This window comes from Acartia tonsa, chromosome 5, assembly GCF_053477335.1.
Source record: "Acartia tonsa isolate MP-2025a chromosome 5, ASM5347733v1, whole genome shotgun sequence".
Classification (NCBI taxonomy): domain Eukaryota; kingdom Metazoa; phylum Arthropoda; class Copepoda; order Calanoida; family Acartiidae; genus Acartia; species Acartia tonsa.
The window spans coordinates 22,888,835-22,911,800 of record NC_137264.1 but is presented as its reverse complement, the minus strand read 5'-3'; the positions used below and the strand labels follow the sequence as shown (position 1 = coordinate 22,911,800).

The window sequence follows — 22,966 nt, the reverse complement described above, 5'->3', positions numbered from 1 at the left end:
TCTTAATTTACGTAGTTAATTGTTATTATTATTTCTTAAATAATATGATATCATCCATTAATGTAAAAATTAAAGTTTGAACGTTTTAAGTAATTTATTAATTAGGATTAAAGTTTAAACCAAAATACATTTAATTAATGATGTTATGCTGTTATTTCTTATATTTTAATAATTACTTTAAAAAAACATCCTTTAACTTTTTAAAATATTTTGTTTATATGTTATTTTGATAAATTATTGGACAGCATGACATTTATTAAAGGTCTTGGATGACATATATATGGTGGTTTCTCCTCTATCTTCAAGGGCTTCCAACCCCCCAAAGAATTGAGTGGAGGATACCTTTTTGGTACTAGGAAAATTGCCGTTTTTTTATAAGGTAAAATTTATGAACGCGATACATAATAATATGTATAAGTTATAAACCTCAAGGTCCTAAAATCCCCACATATTTCGATATAAATTGAAAATAAGTAAGGGGTAGATTTAATTCTTCAATCTTGAATTTGTAAATTTATGAGATGCGCTAATTATGGATGTTGTCATATTTATTACATACATTTAAACATTGAGTTTATTCCTAGGTCACGTTTCTCCCATAGATCGTTGGTTTGGAATACATCAGACTGAAATAGAAATATTTTATAGAAAAGATTATGACAAAGATTTAAAAAAATATAGTGACTACTGATTAAAATTGTGATTTTCATTTATTTTTGGTTGTTAGACCAACGCAGGCCCTGCAGGGTTAAGACCCCCGCATGGGTTAGCCATATTCTACCTTATGCTGAAGGTAATGTTAAAATATAAGGGTGGGGGAATTCAATGGTTAAAAGACACTAATATTTTATAAACTTTTTCGTTTAGAGATAATTAAATAATCCAGATACAATAAAATATTACATCTACTAAAATGATTTTATTGTATAATAGATCTTAAAGTTTTACCTGTGGGACACCGTACTTTACCAGGGCTTTTTGGATCCTGCAAAATACACATATCAAAAATATGGATACACACACAGAATAAACTCAAGTTTCCCCCTAAACGCTTGTAACAGAAGGATAAAACAGATGGACATTTAAAATTAAAAAAAAAATAGTTTTGTAATTTATAGGAAAGTAATTATTTAAGTAAGGGTGTGTACACGATTTTGACGACTTTGAGACCCGAGGGTGGTAAATTACAACATCTTTTCTGTTTTTTGGGGGCAATTTTATTTCTTTCCTTGGGAAAGTGGGAATGAGGGGTTCTGACTTCCCCACTCTATATAACAACATGCCATGGGGTGTGAATACACCAGCTCTATCCCTTACCCTAAATGTACTCGTCTAAGTATAACCAGTGTACATATACTTACATGTTTACGTTTTCCATCATTCTGAAGTTTGTCCCTTTTGTGTTAATCTTTGGTATACTTCCGGGCAGTAAGATGTTCATCACTCTAAACATGGACATTGTTTATCTGTCTGCAGTGTCTATCTATCTATCTATCTATTATGCTGTTAGGAAGTAACATGTTTATCACTCTAAAGATGGACATTGTTTATCTATCTGTAGTGTCTATCTATCTATCTATTATGCTTTTAAGAAGTAACATATTCATCACTCTAAAGATGGACATTGTTTATCTGTCTATAGTGTCTATCTATCTATCTATTATGCTGTAAGGAAGTAACATATTCATTACTCTAAAGATGGACATTGTTTATCTATCTGTAGTGTCTATCTATCTATCTATTATGCTCCTGGGTAGCAAGATGTTCATCACTCTAAAGATGGACATTGTTTATCTGTCTGTAGTTTCTATCTATCTATCTATTAAGCAGAAATGTGTCTATGCATCCATTATCCTATCTAGCTTTAGTTATTGGATATTGATTCTATCTAATTATAGTTTCTTTCTATACATCTTTCTTTTTTCTTGCAACTTGCGGGGGAACTTGTGGGTGGGGTGGGGGGGGGGGGTGGGGTTGGCTAAATCGACTCCTTGATATTTAATTATAACTTTAAAAGAAAAAATTTTAAAAAAACTTTGGGGAAGGTGAATTGTTTCTAGGGCGATTTTTTTGTGGTGGTACTACCTCCCAAAATAGTTATAAACCTTCCCTGAATCTATTAGAAGATTCACTGTAAAGGAGAACCATAAAGTTTTATCGGTTATTGAGATCTTAAGCTATGGACACCAAAAGCTTACTACTTTATATCTTGCAATTTTTAGTTTATCACGCTAAATAGTTATCTTTATGTCTATCTATCTATCTATCTATCTATCTTCAATAATAAATAGCATAATATTTATTTTTGTAGGAAAAAATTAACTAAGTACGTCAAAGCTTAGTCTAGAATTAAATATCTTAAAACTAATATAATTTATAATAGAATATTTTACATGTAAAATAATTTCAAATTAGATTATAATAACAATTTTTAAATTGTTAGATAAATTTTATAATATTGAAATTATATTAAGAAAATAGTACAATTCTTTACGCGTGGAGATTTAATAGAATTACTCTATACACTTAGGACCATTGCTTCTTATGACCTAACCTAAAAGTTCTTTTTATCTTTGAATATTTCAAATCCTTTAAGGGGTTCTAATAACCCTGATGAGAAATATCTCTGTGGAACTCTTATAACCTAACTTAATAAGAATCCAAAATACGGTTTTTCTATAAAAAAAAGGATGTTTGTGGTCCATAAACGATTTAAGGGAAACTACTCAAAATTACTTTCCAGTATGTCTTCGAACCCGATTAATATTAACTGGATTAGAACCTGTTCTCGGCCATAGTGAAAAAATCATGTATAGCATCGTATTACAGACATTTACCAACTAATATTAGAATACAAATAATTAAATTTATACCGGTTTTGTTATCCGTGCCTTCGACCCCTTGGGGCTAACAAAACTTGTTTTAATCTTAGAGCTTTTCATTTTGATACCATGCGATGAATAACTATTACAAACCTTGCTAGTATAACTCCGTCTTTGAGAGCGTCTTCGTAAGCAAGATCGACCGGCCATTCTTCGCCAAGTAATTGCTAAAACAATAAATGTAAAATACTAGATTTCTAATCCGTTAATTTGACGTATATGAAAACAGTTTAGGAATAATTCGAACTTCTTATTTGTTAGAAAGTGTACACACCTTTGTTCGAAAGGGTAGATTTTAATAATTTCACTTATTTAATAAATATTCAAATTTCTTAGCATTCAGCTATACTTTTTTGAAAGAAGGCGTTTAACTTTTTTGATTTTTATTTAAAGTAGCTAGTCGGTGTTTTTAGTAAGTAGTAGATGTAAAATGGTCCATAGAATTTAAACATGCAATCAGTTTTTTTTATAGACCTCTTATTTTTGAAGTAAGTAAGTTTTTTTTTTAAATTAAGTCAGTTTTAAGGTACTAAAACGCAACAAAAAAAAGAAGAAAATTGCCATTATGAACAAAAATAGTAAGATCTTTAATTTGACACCTTACTTTTTGAATTCTGTTGAGTTTTTTTAGCCCCAAGGTGAATTTAAGTTCTGTATTTAAGTTCAAAGTTTTTGTTTTTGTTTTTATTTTTAAAATTTAATTACTTCAAAAATAAGACGTCTACAAAAAAAACCGATTGCATATTTAAATTCTATGGACCATTTTACATCTACTACTTACTAAAAACACTGACTAGGTATTCTAAATAAAAATCAACAAAGTTAAGACACCTTCTTTAGAACCAAATCAAAATTGTTTTTGTTTACCTGTATCCAATTTTGAACTGATTGTTCCTGAGCAGGGTCCCTTTTTAAAGCAACCTGATCAAAAAACGTTTATAGCTACTAAAAGTCTAAACCTGACCTAAAGATTGGCTAAGACAATCACTCTTTCAAAATTCAAAAGCATCCAAAATGTTATTTATTTGAGGCTGAGTCGCGGCGAACGCGTAGGTGCCGAGCCCTGGCATTATGCTCATCATATTCTGATTAACTCATATTAATGTCATTATTTACAAAGCAGAGTTTAACTCTTAACGCACAATCTCCTGCGTAAATCGATTTATAATTAATTTGATGTTGCTCCATATTTTCGCCTACCCAAAAAATTGTACTTCCAGTTGGCTTATATAACGGTACACCCCATAAACCAATTTTACCCCATCACCTCCCCTCCTGGGAAAGTATTGACTAATAAATTAAGATCATTTTAGCAACCTAAATTGACAACAAAATCTTCCTTGTCATAATATCCACGTATATTATATCCATTCCTGCGCAATATTATCACTTTTTACAATTGTCTACATATTGAAGAGTTATTTAGAAAAATCAGCCAAACCTAGATATACTGACAGAAAGACACAAATTATCATATAGAAGCTTTACTACAAAAAATACTTACTGGTCTAGGCATCTTATTCTTTGGAAGGAAATAAAGTCTTCAACTAAAAAGATAGTCTTAATTAGAATTTTTAAGTAGATTTATATAATAATTTTATAAATCTTTTAAATTTGATATGAGATATTCTACCAAATGAAAAAGATTTTCCCCCTTAACTTATTTATGATGTCATAAAGTTAGATTGTTTTAATTCTTTGAATTCCTAAAAAAAGGTTTATTTTTGAATTTAAAATTTAGCTAACATGTTTATGCTGCACCTTTATTTTTATACGTAAATAAGTATAATTTATTTTACCACTTCTGAAATATTTTTATATACATATACATAAAAATAAAGTAAAATTGTTATCTTGTTAATTCTTGGTACAAAAATAGTAATAGGTAAAATATGATGTTTACTGTTTATAGATGTAGTTGACTCCCCCCCTATCCCCTCATTCCTCAACTGCCCCCAAGAAGCTTCTAGGGGCGTAGAAGTATTAACATAAGTAAAAAGATTTGTCTGTTAGGAACTTGCTAACCACTGAACCTATTAAGTTCGTCATTTTAGATGTTTCACAGAGGTCCTGGACTGTTCTAGATCATTCTATCATTGTTTCGGAGTTGGTTTTTGGCAATTTTTAGCTACCTCCATCCACCGTCGTATACACAGCCGCTAAATCTAGGGAAGCAGCCGCTATTTTGTACATAAAAGTAATATTTACCTGTAAATGATAAAGTTCTCTCCTGTATCTGATTTGTTTATGACTGTTAACATTAAGAAGATACACAGATATATTTCTCAATTCCAGGGATCTAAGGGATAAGATAATGGACGATGTTATTCCCCAATGATGTTACACATAATTTCCTTCTATCTATTAGAGTTAAAAGTTTTAAGCTACTTTATAAGAGAGAATATTCATAAAACTTTGGGTACCTGTCACTTTCTGCAGTACAATGTCTTTTCTTTCCCTGGGATTTGCCTCTCTTAAATACATAAACATTTTCAAATAAATCTATCCATCTTTATACAATCTATCTATCTATTTATCCTCATTGGGACGATAACATAAGTTGGAATTTTGGAACTTCTTAATTTGCCGCTTAAATGAATCAATCACGTTTCTCCTGTTCAAAATACAGGCATAATATTGGATGTCTTTTGATAGGAAGAAACGTTATCGGTTCATTTTGGCGGCAAAATAAAATATTTTAAATTCTAAATTGGGTTATTAAATATTAAAACTACGGATGAAAGTACTTAACTATAAAACTTTGTGGTTGGTATAATAATCCTTCTTGATATTTCAGTAATTCGTCTATAAATAAGACTAAAGGTATAGTCATTTTCTTTAACCTTCTTATTATCTTTTCATAGCCTCACTATTTTATTCTCCCTACATGCCTCTAGGAGAACTTGAGGAAAAAAAGGGGGGGGGGGGAATCGACCCTTTAAATTTTAGTTTTAGAAAGAAAAAGTAGAATAAAAGTTTATCTTTTTTTTTTGGGGGGGGGGGGAGGTTATCGATTAATTCTCCTGGGAGGTTGGAGGTTAAATCCCCAAGATAGTCGCAAACTTTCCCAAGACCTGTAAGAAACTTCACTTTCGATCCATATCCTTCGATACAAACAGACAGACACACAGAAAAACAATCTGAGACTTTTATATTAGGATAAATAATTTTTAGGGATCTTACATAAAAGACAATAAACGAGAACAAGAAAGGTATGATTTTTTTTTTTTTTTTTGGGGGGGGGTAATATCCCCCCTTGGACAACCCTGTCTCTAAATGTGTATAAATCTATGTCCTTTGCTTGTGTGGAAGTTTATAAACATAAACTTTAAAATATAAACATCAACATTAAAACCAGGGATCTACAGGGATAAGATAATGGCCGATAAATCCCCCATGATAATACACTGAATCACCTTTTTTGTATATTAAAATTAATGGTGAAAACGTCTGGACTCTCAACTTATTGAACTAATCGATAAAATTCCAATAAAAGGCCCAAAAAGTTGTTAAGCCAACAAATAAGAAAATGTTATTCCAAAACTTTGGTGACTAGTGTAATAAACAGCTAAATGTCCCCTCCATCCCTGGTTAGAAATGAATTGATACTCGAAAAGGAATCAGGGAGAAAGGACACATTGGACTTTCTAGCTTTTATTGGCTTAAAAACTATAGGTTAACATTTGATAAGTTGGTTCAAATTAGAAATATTTATACTTTTAATTTATGATTTTAGCTTACAGTATGATTAATTTTGTTTATCGTCATTGGGGTTGTACATCGATTTTTTCATTTATTGTCTTATACTATGAGTTTTCTGTTTTTCTGTCAGGGTTTTCTTAGAGGAAAAATTATAACACAAAACACAAAATAATGGAATGAAAAATCACGTCTAGCATCGTATTATATCCAGTTTTCTATGATTATGAAAATACACAATCAAAAGATTAACACCATTTTTTAACCCGTAACTTCGGCATCTCGAGGCTAAAAATCGGTTTTAATCTCATAATTGTAATGTTTATATCCGCGGAAAGCTGTTTATAATAACTATTATTAGATTTTAAAAACTGAGCTGTTCTACATTACTGTTGTCTATTAAGCATTACCGACAAACTGACGGACAGAACGATATATATAGTATATACATAAACGGGTATAGTCCCTTTCGTAACATCGCTCCTTATGGGGCGATTCTTCGTATTTTTCACAGTAGCTTTTCTCCTATTTATAGCCCCTGCGGGGGGCTCTAATCCTGCGGGGCCAATTACCTAACCCTGTGGGGCAATCACCTAACCCAATATAACCTAACCTAACCTATAAAAAGCCATTTTAAAAATACGACGAATAGCCCCTTATGGGGCGATGTTACGAAAGGGACTATTCCCACATAAACTATACATAAAACACATTAAGCCACCTGTAATCGAATACATATTCATCTGCAGTGTTTCTTATAATTATCCTATTTCATTTTTGAAATAAAGATAATGACGATGAGGCACTAAAAGCGAAGCATCTCCAAAATAAAGTAAAAATGTAAGTATATCCAAATTAAGCAAAATAATCATGTTAACATTTATGTACTTTTGGGTCACGTTTACAAGGAATTTATCTTTTAACTACTAGATATATCTGATTGATGAATGTGCGTTTTTACTTAATTTTGGTCGTTTGTCTCTCTAATTTTTTTTTCTATGGATGATATCATCCTTGTATTTCATTGTCCATTTGCAGAGATATGCTTTGTATGCTGTATTCTAAAAACTTTTTAATAATAAAACTGTGATTCATCTAAAAAAAACACCTACACCTACACCTACAGTTTGTGAGAAACGCATTTTAGATTACAAATTTATAATGATGTAATATCTGAAATTAAATTTCAAGGAGAAAAAGAATTTTCTTTAAAATGATTTCATGAAACTATTTTATGAAGCTTATATATGGTCATTCCCTCCCTCTCCAATATTTGAACTAATTTTTAATTATTAAGTAATGTAGAAATAAAAAGTTTCTATTACTTTAGATGAAAGAAGAACATAATTAAAATATTTTTAAGAATTAAATTTGAAAGCTTAGATGAATTTTGTAAATTAATAAGACCTTAATTTATTTCAAGTAATTTACGCTTACCAAATCTAAAAAAACGTCAATGAACAAAGAAGTAGTGTAACTAATATTCCAAGACAATTTTGAATGGTGAATAATTGACAAACAGACAAATGTTTTAGATTTCCCTTCATAATTGAAATTATAAATCAAAGGCATAAATGTTATAAATATCTTTGTTGCTAAAAAAAGACAAAAAGTTGCAGCTCTAAATAGTTTCTTGATCCGAAGGAATTCTTAGCGAAATCTGTTTCTTTCATTTTATATATAAACTGCGAACCCAAACAATAGGCAAATCTTAATTTGCAGAATAGCAGCTTTAATTAATATTCATTTAGGATGATTTTACTGTAAATATAAAATGTAGATGCATCTTTTGGTTACAAGTTTCCACCGTTAATTTTTTATTAATCAGCACCAATGAAGCACAAGATCTCAAAAACAGTATTTTAGGTAAAAAACTGGTGAACCAAAAAGATATGCAAATCCAAAACAAAAAGATGCATCTACATATTATATTTACAGTAAATTCGTCCCAAATTAATAATGAAGCTGCCATTCTGAAAATTTGGATTTGCCTATTTTTTTGGTTCGAAGTTTATTTAATTTAGAAAGATCAATTGTTTGTACGTTTTGATATTATATACCTTCCTTGATTACAAAGTACATTGATCTTTATTTAGTAACAATAGCTTCTGTAAAGAGAACAGTGAAGCATATTTTAAAAAAAGTGTTTTGTTTCAAGTAAATATAATAGTAGTGGAATTAAATAAATATAATTTGAAAACCTTGAAAATACTAATAACATTGTAACCAAGCGACATTCGGACGTAGGGACGGAGAGACATATCGTAATTACAAAGCAGCTGCGCTACTAAAATCTGATGTTGCTCTCTAGGGAGTGATATTTAGAACACGACTTCTGTTTCTAAGATTAATCATTTTTCGCTGCCCTTTAATTTGACATAAAAATACTTTTCTTGCTAGACATGGGTTTTCCATCTAATGCTTTCTGTCTGCCTGTCTATCTATATATCTATCTATCTATTTATTTACATCTATTATAAATTTAATCTAGTTATACTATTAAAAACTTAGGCATTTTAAACTAAAGCTTTTTAAAATTCAATTCAACACGATTTTATTGTCTTCATTTTATTTCTTGCTTTAGAGGAAATATTTTCATTTTTTTAATGAAAGTTTTTATTTCAAAAGCAGCTTATATAGCAGAAGAGGTTCCGTGATTTTTAACCTAAAAAATATAATTGTATTTTTTCGTATTCATTCGAATCCGGTGGATAGGAACCGGTTCTCATCCATACGAAAAAACTATGTCTAGCATCGTATTATATCCAGCTTTCTAAAAATATAAAAATGTAGAATCAAAAGATTAAAACCAGTTTTAATCTTATAATTGTACATTCTATATCCGGGAAGAGCCGTTTATAATGCGATGAAAGAAATAACTATTATTGTATTCTAGACATCTGCGAATTCACAATTTTAACATATAATTTTGATAATTACATCCCTCTTCTCACCACCTCAAAGTTGGCAAACCCCTTGTGTGAGTGTGAGTGTCCCGACCCCTAATAAAAAAAGCTAGAAACATGTTCAGTTCAGTAGATATGTTATCTAATTCTAAAAGCCCAATCTATGCAGCGGTTACCGAGATCTTAACCACCAGATGGACAGACACCATTTTACTTATAATATATAATAAGGAAGAATTTAGAACATAACAAATCTAACATATTTATATTTAAGTCATATTCCTTGATTTATTTTAAATACCTGCAATATTTTAATTATTGCTCATGGACAAAACTATCCCCGTTTTTCTTCGTATTTGTTATTTTAAGAAAGTGGACAGCGGAGAAAGAATAATAATATAGAAAACATTTTTAGCTAATTGTTTCGTTATTTCCCTAGGCATTTCAAGGAAATCAGGGGGTTTCCCTCAAAGAAGCTAATAGAGCACAACATCCCCCTGTATTTTTAAATAAATTGAAAATAAGGGAAGGGAAGTGTTTGTTTCCCTTAGGTAAGGATAGGTTAGGTTGTACTGGGTAGGGTTAAGGCCCTCAAGACCTTAAAAAACTTCCCTTTTTCCACATGCTTTAAAAATAAGATGAGAGGGGGTGGTGGTGGTGCTTGTTGGGCACTTTGAGAGTGGTTTATCTCTCCAAATTAGGTGGTAGGGAGTACTATAAATTTTTATAAAGTTTTATATGAAAAAGTCTATCGAATATTTTCGTAACAACCCTAATTTGTTATAAGAAATGTAACCTTTTGAAGACAAGATAAACATGGCAAAGTCAAACGCTGTGTGAAAGTCTTAACTTGAGTAATTATTTCTGAAAGCGAGACTCCTCTAAAATTTAAACGCTTCAGTTAGTTACATCATTACATGCATTTATAGACATGAATGAAATGTCTCATTGTAATGAAACTATAGTTATTACAGGAAATCTACTCAACTACCTAAAAATCCATTAAAATAATTTTCAGTACATTTATCAGATTTTGAGTACATCTAAAAGAGCAGGGTGGTGTTAATATTGGAGTTATATAATTTTTTCCCACCTTACGTCACTTAATCCTTTTAAAAAACTTTATTATCTTTATTTGTTTCTATTTAAATATATTTTGATTTTAAATATTATATACAAACTGTATCAAATGTTTGTTAAAGTCTAAATTTGAGTAATTATGTATATTAACATAGTTGATAATTTCTATCCATCTACCTAAATAATGTGTAAATCAAATTAAAACTAAAATGTGTCCATTAAAGGTACAGAAAAACTAAAGACTAGCGGCTACGCACTTTGAAGACTCTAGGGGCTCTTGAGGTAATGGTGGGTGGGGAAGGGTAAATTTGACCCCCCAAGTCAAATTTATTTGTAATAAGAAAATGATTAAATTATTTTAGGGTAAGGACAAAAGAAGCTTTTCTGTAAAGAAGAACCATATCATCCAGCGGTTATGGAGATCCTTTAGTACAGAAAGACATCTTTTTTACAACAATGTACATAAAAGTAATATTTTGTGTATTTTTTAGGCTTCAAAATTATTTAAAAAGTACTTTTGTTATTTTATTTATTCAATTAAATTTTTGAATTTCATATAGATAATTATTTATAATACAAAGTATCTGTCTGTCTGTCTTTCTGTCTTTCTTGGAGTAACTTTATGTTTTAAGTCACTACTGTCCAAAATCAAATAAAGTGAGAAAAAAAATATTTGAAAAAAATAAAAGTTAAAGGATAAATAAAATTATAGAGCAGCTTCAATATTACAAAACAAATAAAATACATCAAACAAGGATGCCAACACCCTTAAGTAAAAAGCACTAAATAATGAACAAACTGACAAAGTGATTTAATAGTTTTATTTCTTTCATCGTATTATAAACGGCTTTCCGCGGATATAGAATGTACAATTATAAGATAAAAAAACTGGTTTTAATCTTATGATTGTACATTTTGATATTTGTAGAAAGCTGGATATAATACGATGCTAGACATAGTTTTTTCGTATGGATGAGAACCGGTTCCTATCCACCGGATTCGAATGAATACGAGAAAGATTTTGTTTATTTTTTAATTATGATAGAGAAGTTTCGTGATTTTTAATAACAAAAAAAATGTTTATCATTCTATTCATTAAAATCTAAAATTAAATTCTGATTTCGTTATTCATTTGAAATTAATCTTTTTTCTTTTGTAAAATACAACAATGAAATATTACGTTGTGCTTTTCTATTTTAAATTTTCTAAAAAATTTTAATGTTGTTGCTCTCAAAAGTAATTTCATTTCATTCTTATAAAATATGCAAGTTATATTATTTATATCAGATTAATTTGCTGAATAATCATCTTTTAGACGATAAAGTACACTAATATATTTACACAGAAGCTTTATTCTTTATTTCCCTTGAAGTAGCTAATCAACGAATATGCCTTAACATTAGAATACAGAGAAGTCTGTCTGTCTGCCTGTCCGTATGATGCTTAAGTTCTTACTAACCGCTGGATCGATTTGGCTCTGCTTTTTAGGGAGCATCTCAACTGGCCTTGCAATGTTTTTGGCAATTTTTATAGTTGGGACAACTTCTCACCCCAACCAAAAAAAATTGTCCTCCATAATCCCCAAAGATATTATGATACTTTTAACAAAACAAATATTGGAGATACACGCACTATACTTTTGTTACAATGATAGTCCCCAATTCGTTAGTCTTACCCCCATCATGGAATCAAGCCTCTGTAGGTTAGAGGCACAGCCGCTATGGACTCTATATATCAACAATTTTAGCAGAACTAAAAGATCAGCAAAAGTGGTTATTTTGACAATCATGTTTAAAATATCGAGGATAAAAACATTATCCAAAACCACCACAGAGCAAGTGTAGAATATGCCCAATTTCCTTCTTGATGGCTATCTAATTCAGAAGGGGGGAGGGGGTTAGACCTGTATACTACAAATTTTAGTTAAAACATATAAGTAAAAATAAAAGGTTATGGGGCAATTTTTCCTTGGAGTGTCTTCCCCTCCCCCACAAAAAACGTATCAAAAGCTTTACTGTTATGAAAAACAAATTAGTCCAGTGATTTGTGAGATTTTTTGGTGCCAACAGGCAGACAGACAAACGCCCTGCTTCCTTTATATAAGGATAAATAATAAAATTAGATCATATTATACTGCTATAAAGAATGTTTCATATACCCAACTGTAATACATTGCACACAATGTCTAGTGTAAATTTCAAACTATTTTTAACTTTAAGAAGATAGATTAAGCGAATTTAGCATATTAAAAACAAATATAATTTGTTTTGTAGAGTTGCAGACAAAGGCGTAGGAGAGTGGCGTTATATAATTAAGTTTCATTTGCTTAGTACTTGTTTTCCCATTCATTTCATGTTTTGTAAAAGAAACTTGAATTATTTCAAATGCTGCAAAATGATGGTTTTTATGAGGAAAATTCAATTAATAACAACTGCAGCCTTTTTTTCTAGCTGCAACTGCCAATATGCTACTACAGCTAGATTTTATATTAAAACATTCTACTAAATAGCACAAGCTACTCCATTACTAGGCTCTGTTGGTACAACTGTCCAGCCAACTAAGTTTATAAAAATTAGATTTTCTCAGAGGCTAAAGAAGAATAGTCTGTTTTTTTCAAATGTAGATTCCCCTAAGTGGTGGCATATTTGTCCTTGTTTCTAAAACACACTTCAAAAGTTGCTAAAGCTGCTAATTGAACGTATAAATGATCTTTATATAAAAGTAACAGGGTCTATGTCTGTCTTTCTGTTTGTACTATACTGTAAGGATCTTGATAACTACTGACCGATATGGTTCTCCCCCTTAGGTCATACTATTTCTAAGAAGGATACCACCACCCTCTCGAAAGATATCGCTCCTAGGAAAAAATAACCCGCACAATTTTGTTTTTTATTTTTAAAAAAGCTATAATTGAAAATGGAGGGGGTAAGGTCGACTTCCCCACCCCACTCCCAACCTCAAGCGCGCATAATGTCATCTTTGGGCGTAGCCGATATCAGACTGATAAGCTAACAACGAAAATGAAACCGTGGTTACAACTGACCTATTTTCTTAGAAATTCTTTCATCAAATCCCATGAATTTTTGCATTATTATAATAATGTGATGATTCTAGGCCTCAAACCTTTTTGCTGTAGGGTGATTTTCTAAAACCACAAAAAATTGTTGAAGGAAAATGAATATTAGTCTATGTTCTTGGTTTTTTAAAACAAATAAGTAGTGTACCTATGTTTAAAATCGCATAAAAAATTTTAGGAAATGTTTTGGGGGCATTTCAGTTTTGGCTATTTTTTTCTGAATTGCGTTATTTTATGAAAGTTTTTAGTCTTATTTTAAACAAGTTTTCAAAGGATAATGTCTATAATCTTTACCTTTTTCCAGATTCGAAGCTGTTCTACAAGTCAACTATTTATGTCAGTTGGTATGTTATGCTAAAAAAAACACGAACGACGAAAAAGCGAATGTCTTGAACGATTAGTCACAAGACACTGAGAAAAACGTTGGGGTATAGTCCCTTTCGTAACATCGCACCTTATGGGGCGATTCTTCGTATTTTTCACAGTAGATTTTCTCCTATTTCTAGCCCCTGCTTGGGGCTCTAATCATGCGGGGCCAATTACCTAACCCTGTGCGACAATCACCTAACCCAATATAACCTAACCTTACCTAAAATAACCTATAAAAGCCATTTTAAAAATATGACGAATCGCCCCTTATTTGGCGATGTTACGAAAGGGACTATTCCCAAACGTTGTTTTTCTTTGATTGTTAGTATTGAAGTGCTGGAAAGTGTCATGTGTGACGTCATAAAAATACATAAAATACATCTCTTTTAAGGTGGTTTCAATTCATACTTCTCCTCTCTCCTTCCTTTCAGACATATTTTCATGACGTCAAACATGACACTTTCCAACGCTTCGCTAGTATTTTTTTAGCTTTGCTTTCCTGCATTTTGTCATCCTTGTTTGCTTATAATCTTTATAGTGTAAAAATATTCTAGTTTTCTTATTCTGATGAATAAATTACTATTTTTCATGGATAAATTGATAGGTTAATTTGGATTCAGTGGTGTGCACAGGAATTTTTCAGTGGGATTTGGGCGGGTGGTGTAATCTCATATAATAAAGATTCTATGATCGACAATTATTAATTCAAGAATACTTTTGTTAAAGTGCGAATGGCTGAAAAATCGACCTGCTGTTATTCTAATATTATCCTTTATTTGCCTAAAGCTTAAGATATCAATAACTACTGAACTGATTGGGTTGAAGCTTATTATGGTGCCTATAAAAATGACGTCATACTGACCTGCCTTTGGTCAATCAAAATTTATACTGGCCTGCCATTGGTAATTTAGTCTGTGTATCGGTCTATCATTGTTCATTTGTATTGTATGATGTCATATTTTTAGGCAATATAAAGAGCTTCGATTGTGTTATCTATTTTCATTTAGCTTTACATAGAACATCTGATTGTTTTATATTCGGATTTAAGCCTTATGTCTAAAGCTAGTTTTCCATCCCTTTGATGAATACAGTGCAACTACATGATAGGGGCATAGTATGTCATATGTTAAAAGTAATCATAGATGACTTAATATCGACATGCCAAGTTCAAATAACTGTATAACTAATATTGAAATAGAATAAAAAAGTTAAGATTTCCTTTACTTTTTATTTCACCCTAAAACTAGTTTTTAAATATTTTTGGATAAGATTTTGTGAAGTAACGTATTTTCTTTGAAAATGAAACAAAATACTGTTTGAATGAAACATTAAAATGTTTAAATCTGTTTTTAAAACAACAAAAATACAAAATTGTGTCTCTCAATGTTTTGTTTTACACTCGGCTTAAGAAAATAATGACATTATCCTTTTAACTTACTTTAGGTCTCTGTTACAATTTACAGAGGCTGTTATTCACCCCCCCCCCCCTAACAAAATTACGGGAATGTGTACTGTAAATAATAAGCATTCACCCAATTACACCCCTCTACACCCCCCTTTACTGGAGTTTACACCCCTCATGTACAATGCCAATAAAATAACAGCGAAGGGGGATATAAATTTTTAAAGATTTCTCGGTCTTAAATTAGCTGAGTTAATAAGGTGGGAGAGCGGTCAAGGCCCCTATCCGCGACCGATTAAGGTCTAGAAGGAAGCTTGACTACTAAGGGTTATGTGATGAGAGGATCATTGCTTTCGCCTGGAAAATTTTAAGTGGGAAATTATGAAAATACTAATATGCAGAAAATATTGTATAAAAACTTTTATAAAAAGCTGTGTTAAGGGCTACAAACACGGACAAATTTTATTCAATACAATTAAAAAATTTTGTAAGTACTAGAAGTGTGATTTTTTTTGGTCTAAATGTGTGTCCATTATCTCGAAAATTACAATATAATTGGTTTTAGGTTAGCTTAATCCTTTGCAGGTTTTAGGCTATTATTAGATAGAGAAGTATTAAAGAAATTTTGTGGGATTAATGCTCAGCACATACCCAATGAGGATAAAACATTGCTCTCTCTGTACATTTGAATTATTGGTTGGAAAACACTGCAAGTTTGAACTTACAAATAAAGCACCCAAATTTCTAGGCTGGCGAATTTGAGATACCACTCAGGAAATAACACTAGAAAATAATTTACAAACTAAATCTAATTTTATCATTCAATTTATCTGTCCTTATGAAAAAGGCTACATCTTGTAACGGCAAAGAAAAGGCAATTTTCCCATCAATGTAAGTTTGAAACCTCTTTTAATTTGCATTGTTAAGAAAATGCTCTTCAAATCGTGGCTTGCTGATGTTGCCTTGGATCATTGAAATACTGTCCTGCTTGTTGGTAAAAATTATTAGGAAGAAATTATTAGGCAAGAAAATATTTTAGACACCAGTACAAACAACTGACTGCTTAGAAAGTCTGACATCATTTGGCGGCCGTAATTTATTGATTTTATTTGCATACTTACGATATTTGATATTTGCATTTGTTTATTAAGCTCTTTATAAAAAATGTCCAAGTTGGTAATGCTTTGAACATTTTTACATTGAATGGGATATTACAATGTAAATTGTGACAAATAAATGAAAAAGCAAAAATGGATAAAGGATAAATTAATCTGTTAAAAATGAATGATAATAAGTTTTGTAAAAACATTAACAAGCCCTTTTCTCTCCACAGGGGGAGCATAGGCCGCTGACAATTTGTCAGTGTTTCTGTAACAATGTGGCTTTTTATGGATATGGGATAGGGTTGTCAGCCCTAAGCCCTATGATTGCGGTGTAAAGCGTCCATTTGCCCATCAGACAACCAACCCTTTGATTGCACGACCTTTGTCTGAGAAGTCCTAACTGTGCATGGTAGTGAGTTGCGCCTCTTTTTAGCCTAGGCATTCCCCCTATTCTAACTATTTATGTCGTGCACCTGACATAACAGAAGTAGGAACCATTTTTATAGTTTTGACGCGGTGTCGGACCGAGATTCGAACCTATCACCTTTCCGACGACGAGCGGATGCGCTGCGTGTTGAGCCACGGTCGCGGGTTAAATAAGTTTTGTATTTTTGTTTATATTTATTAACGAATTTTTCATGATCCAACAGATGATATGTCCAGATGCTACCTATTTGTGTTCTATTGATCTTAATTTTTTACCAAGATCTTCTATAATTATTTTTCGCCTCTAAAGCCATATTATTTATTATTACCTCATCCCTGGAAAGAGAAGGACAAGTGTGTTATTTAATTTATTCTTTGTATGTTTATCATATTTTGTAAATCTTTTCATTAATTTATAAATATTTCACCCACTCTTGCTAAAAAAAGTTACTGGATTCTTTGTATTTACCAGTATGATGTTGAAAATCACAGGTTTGTTGTTTTTTGCTGAATTCCCCCCCCCCCCCCCCTCTCCCTCCCCGGAAAACACATAAACAAGGATGACAACATCCATAAGTAGCGAAGCACAAAAAATCGTCGATGGGAATACGTAAAGGTAGATTTAAAAGGTTTTTACTAAAATCAAGAATAGATTTATTGAATAAAATAAACATGAAACCTTGTTTTATTTTGCATGATGACGATGGTCAAAGTAAATTATATTTAAGATGCTCATAACAATGGGAAAAATTATTTTGATACTGAGAAGATTCGCCCCTCGGTCTATGACTGCAGACTAGTAATACTTGTATTGTAGCCTGACTACTAAGGCAATCAATAAAATCACCTTGTTGGTGCAGAAGTATTATTATTACACAATAGGCATAACAATACAGATATATGTAAATATTGAATACATGATCACTAACCTGTCTTTGGTTAGAGCTCCTATGTCCTACTGATATTGCGCACAAGCAAACAACATCAGAGACAAAACAGAACTAACTTAAAACAGGGCATCTAGCTATATTTATAGATGTAGACATTCATTCTTGGACAGCTCTTTAGCTTTCCAAGCATGAACCGTCTTCATGACAAACATACCTATGATGCAACACATATAGGATAACATATAATAATTGATAAAGGTGTTCACATAATATCACAATACTGATATCCCATAAAAGTTTGAAAATTGCATCAAAATAAACAAAGATATGAAGAAATATGTAAAACATATAAAAATAGCCAAAAACCTGATAAAAGGCAGTCTGGCCGTCATGGTTGTTTTATTAAAACGACAAAAAAATTAATTTTTAAATCCTTAACTTAAGAAATTTGGAAAATCGGACCATATACACTGAAGATATGGAAAAAAGTGTTAAAAATATAAAAATAGCCTAAAACCTGCCAAAAAGGCAGTCTGGCCGTCATGGTTATTTTGTTTAAAAGACGGGAAATTTAATTTTGATATATATAACTGAAAAATTTTGAAAATCGGACTATAAACACTGAAGATATGGAGAAAAATGTTAAATATATATAAAAAAACAGCCTAAAACCTGCTAAAGAGGCAGTCTGGCCGTCAAGATTGTTTTCTTTAAAAGACGGGAAATTTAATTTTGATATCTTTAACTGAAAAAATTTTGAAAATCGGACCATAAACACTAAAGATATGGAGAAAAATGTGAAAAATATAAAAATAGCCTAAAACCTGCTAAAAAGGCAGTCTGGCCTTCATGGTTGTTCCTTTAAACGACGGGAAATTTAATTTTGATATCTGTAACTGAAAAAATTTTGAAAATCGGACCATAAACACTGAAGATATGGAGAAAAATGTGAAGAATACAAAAATAGCCTAAAACCTGCTAAAAATCGGTCCGAACGCCAATGATGTTTTATAGTCAATTGTGCTCCTTAATGATGGGAATGTTGTCAAAAAATTTCAGCATTCTATCATTTATAGGAGCTGAGTAAATCCCATTTCCCCCATAGCGTTACGGACTGACTGACGGACGGACTGACTGACGGACTGACGGACGGACAAAGTGAATTATAGAGTAGCTTCGAAACTAAAAAAAGTGTGACCCCCAAACTTATGCCTCATGGAGCAAAGGCTTTATTCTAGTGGCAAAGCAATTGTTGCAAAATTGCAAAATAAATCGTAAAAACAAAAATTTACCAATTAATGACTTTGAAAAATGAAATACTTAATTCTTGTTGTCAGAAGTTTCTAGATAGATAGATAGATATATATATATAGGAATTAAGAATTAAGTTTATTTGTAATTTCAATTTTTAAAAATCCTCTAAATTTAATTGAAAAAACCTATTAATGCTAATATTATTGCCAGTATTAAAAGTTAAGTGTAACTGAAGATTGCTTAATGCATGAAACATAATGTTTTACAAATAAACTTTTGTTTTTCATTCTATGTGGACTATATAATATATATATAGACTAGGTATATATCCTGAAGAATAGAATCCGATCGGTTCAGTGGTTACCGAGATCTTAAGGGACAGACAGACAGACGGACAGACAGACAGACGGACAGACAGACATCGTTCTACTTTGTATTATAGATAGATAGATAGAATGACTTTATGAAAATGATAATACTCTAATTAAAGTTGTCTGTGCACACAATCTTTTTTAAAGCAAAGCTTTTCTGTAATTAGGGTAGGTCCGTTAGTCCGTAACATAACAATTTATTTTATAATAGAAATTTCCATTTTAAATGAGTTTTTTAATAATGATTTACTTAAACAGTACAATTTTACAATCAATTTTGCAACAAATTATAATTCTACTTAATAAATACTGACACTTAACAAGTGTTAATGCTCGTTTGTCTTGCCACCTAATTTTGGATGTTGTTATCCTTTCGAATCCGGCAGATAAGAACCGGTTCTCATCCATACGAAAAACTATGTCTAGCATCGTATTATATCCAGCTTTCTACGAATATAAAAATGTACAATCATAAATTTAAAACCAGTTTTTTTAGCCTGTGCCTTCGGCACCACGGGGCTAAAAAACTGGTTTTAATCTTATAATTATACATTCTATAACCGCGGAAAGCTGTTTATAATACGATGCGAGAAATAACTATTCTTAAATAATTATATAAACAGTATTACAATAGATGTATTACCATAGATTGTCAATGAGACACCATCACATGATATACTGTAAATATAATTATGACCTATTATAAAAACCTATGTTGTAGTATGTTCTTAAAGATATCAGTAACAGCAAAACCGATCGTCTCAAAATTTATTCATAGTTTTGAATTATCCATAGCGAGTTATCAGAGGGATATATAAAGCACAAGGTAATCTTCACCACCCAAAATGAAAATATTTTCAACAAATATATTGTATAGAATATAAACTCAACACTTTGGACGAAACTGAATACAAATATAAAATACGTATGATATAAACATAACGAGAAGCTTTGCTTTCCAAGAAAAAAAAATGAATATGCTCATAATTTGAAAGTAAAATATGAAAGTAGCTTGAAAAGAAAATGTTAAAACTAAAGATAAACATTACAATTCACTCCTTCATAATGACTCTATTCGTTTAATAGGACAGTCTCAACCTTATTTTTTTTTATCATTTTGTATTTATCTTTATATAAAAAGCAATATGTCTATTAGTATATGTAGCCTATGATCTCGCTTCACTAATATGGTTCTCCCTTATTCAAGCATTTTATAGGTCAAGGGAATGTTAATTACTATTTTGAGGAAATGACCTCTAGGAAAGTTCTAGGATGGTTTAAGGCTATTTATTTTCAGATAAAAGTCTGAATGGTTTTACTCTATTTTCTGCCCCCTACACCATTTAAATTTTTATGATTGTCCTTTTAAAACAATATCTTTTTAAAATGCCTGACATTCAAATTCCATGGAAAAGTTAATTCTAGTTGTTAATACAATGTGTAGTAAAAGCAATAAAGCAAATATTGTCAATATTTCATCAGATTGTTATGTCGATAATAATTATTGGTGAAGAACTTTCAACATTAGTAAATTGCACTGACCAGTAATAAAGTAACCTATATCCTTAAAAGTTATCAAGCTACCGAATTGCAGAATGAGTTTATAAACTTTCAGCCCCATGTCACCTCCATTCCCAATACGTACGTTATTTTTAAAGATTTTTTCACGAAGGTTTGATATAATAGCCTTAAACCAAAATCAATAAAATATTTTAATTATAATTAAATCTTTCAATATACACAAAGTAACTTATGAGTCTAGGAAAGTTGCTATTTGTATAAAAATAACTTTGTAGTTTTTAAAGAACACATTTGGTTGATATCCAAATTGTAGGTTAGAAAATTTTGAAGAAATATTTTGATCTCTTATCAGTTGAAAGGGTTGTGCGTAGTTTAACGCCTTTCAAAATCAGGGCTCGGTAGCCGAGACTTAGCCTCTAACCCGTTTGGATACTTTAATTTTTTTAAAGGGACTTTTATATTTTGGTTATATTTTGACTTCCAGCTGATTTTTTAAATAGTAAAAAAATCCCTGGGGCTTTAAGGCAGCCGATTCGTGGCTGCCGGGCTTTGTTTAAAGTTAGGTCAATTATGTCCATAAGAACGCAGCAATAACAACCAATCAACATTGTAACTAAAAAACAGTATAGTTTTATCCAGTAGGAAAGTAAAAGTAGATAGTACAAAGCTGATATAAATAAATAAGTTAAACATGTAAAGCAATTGACGTCATAATAAGCCTATAAATTACAATTAATTAAAGATGATTAATAAAATTTTGAGGCGTCAATTTGTATATTTTTAAAGAATATTGCAAACCGTGTTTTTATAACGTAGTTAATCTATTACTAATTGATTCAATAATTATTATATCTCTTAAAAATTGCATGTTTAAAATTCATCTAATTAAAATCTATTTATAAGATCATTATCATTTAATTAATCCTTTAAAATCATTTAATGGTTTTCCTGAAAGTTCCTAGTCAAGCATAGAACCCCCTTCCCCTAGATTTAAATAAATCTAAAATAAAAGAGGGGGGGTTAGATTTTCTAGTGTTAGTGTTTTTATTTAGGTATATTGGGTTAAAGGGATTGACTGTATGATTAGGGCCCCTCAGGGTAAGGCCCTCCGGAGGGTTTCGCATAAAGAAAAACACTCCTTTCTCTCCCTTTAATTCAAATTATCCTAAATAAAGGGGAGGGGGGGGGGGCGCTATACTCAGTAGATACTTTGAGGTAAATGATTATAACCAGGGCTTTGCATTCACTTTTTAGCTAGCACAACCAGAACCGCGGCTGATAAAAGCAATATCACATCAGAAAAAAAATCAAAACCAAAATTATTTCACTTTTATTTTTTACCGTTTAAATTACTACCTACTGGATTATTTGAAGAGATTAAAACGGTGGTTTCACTCATATCCCTTGTGGACCACAGCTAAATATTTATAGAAAAAACGAAGGATCCGAATCATTATAACCCTCTACACGGGCTAAACATTGTTTTACTTCTTAAAAATTCAATAATGGGGTGGGTTGTTCAGTATGACCCGAAAAATAATTGAAAGCACCTTATTTAAAAAGGCATTAATAGTAATCCGTCTTTTCTAATTGCTTTAAAATGTTGTGGAAGAGGGTTTATTTTTACTAAATAGTAAACTCCTCCAACTTTTTTTCAATCTTCTCAGCTCTATAAAAAATCTTTTAAATTCAAAAATTAATTTTTTTTAAGCGAAGCTTTACCATATTTGGGTCAGACCGTCCAAATAGGATAACTTTTTCGTTATATTATACATGTTAGTATTGTTATTTCGATTTCAAACTTTGCATGATGAAATTTCAAATAAAAGTAAGGAACTGTAATCGTTACCAGAAGGTCCTTACATCTAAAGGGTGTGCAAAAAAATGAGCACATTTTTAAAATTCAAATTGCGCGGCTTGTGTTAATAGTAGAAAAATGTTACGCATATCGTTAGAACCGTTAGAAAGTCAATTTTTTGGAAATATA

At 31.0% G+C, this 22,966-nt stretch overlaps 1 protein-coding gene across 1 annotated transcript; it reads right to left on the bottom strand.

The window, feature by feature from the left end:
- Positions 1-522: 522 nt before the first annotated feature.
- LOC145319063 (muscle-specific protein 20-like) lies at positions 523-5,177 on the bottom strand. Its single transcript, XM_080160889.1, has 7 exons — positions 5,091-5,177; positions 4,387-4,429; positions 3,750-3,803; positions 2,976-3,049; positions 1,362-1,445; positions 949-985; positions 523-626 (listed from the first exon to the last, which is right to left on the bottom strand). The coding sequence occupies exons 2-7, from the start codon at positions 4,396-4,398 to the stop codon at positions 552-554; spliced, it is 336 nt and encodes a 111-aa protein (XP_080017015.1). The 5' UTR covers positions 4,399-4,429; positions 5,091-5,177; the 3' UTR covers positions 523-551.
- Between the last annotated feature and the right edge of the window lie 17,789 nt (positions 5,178-22,966).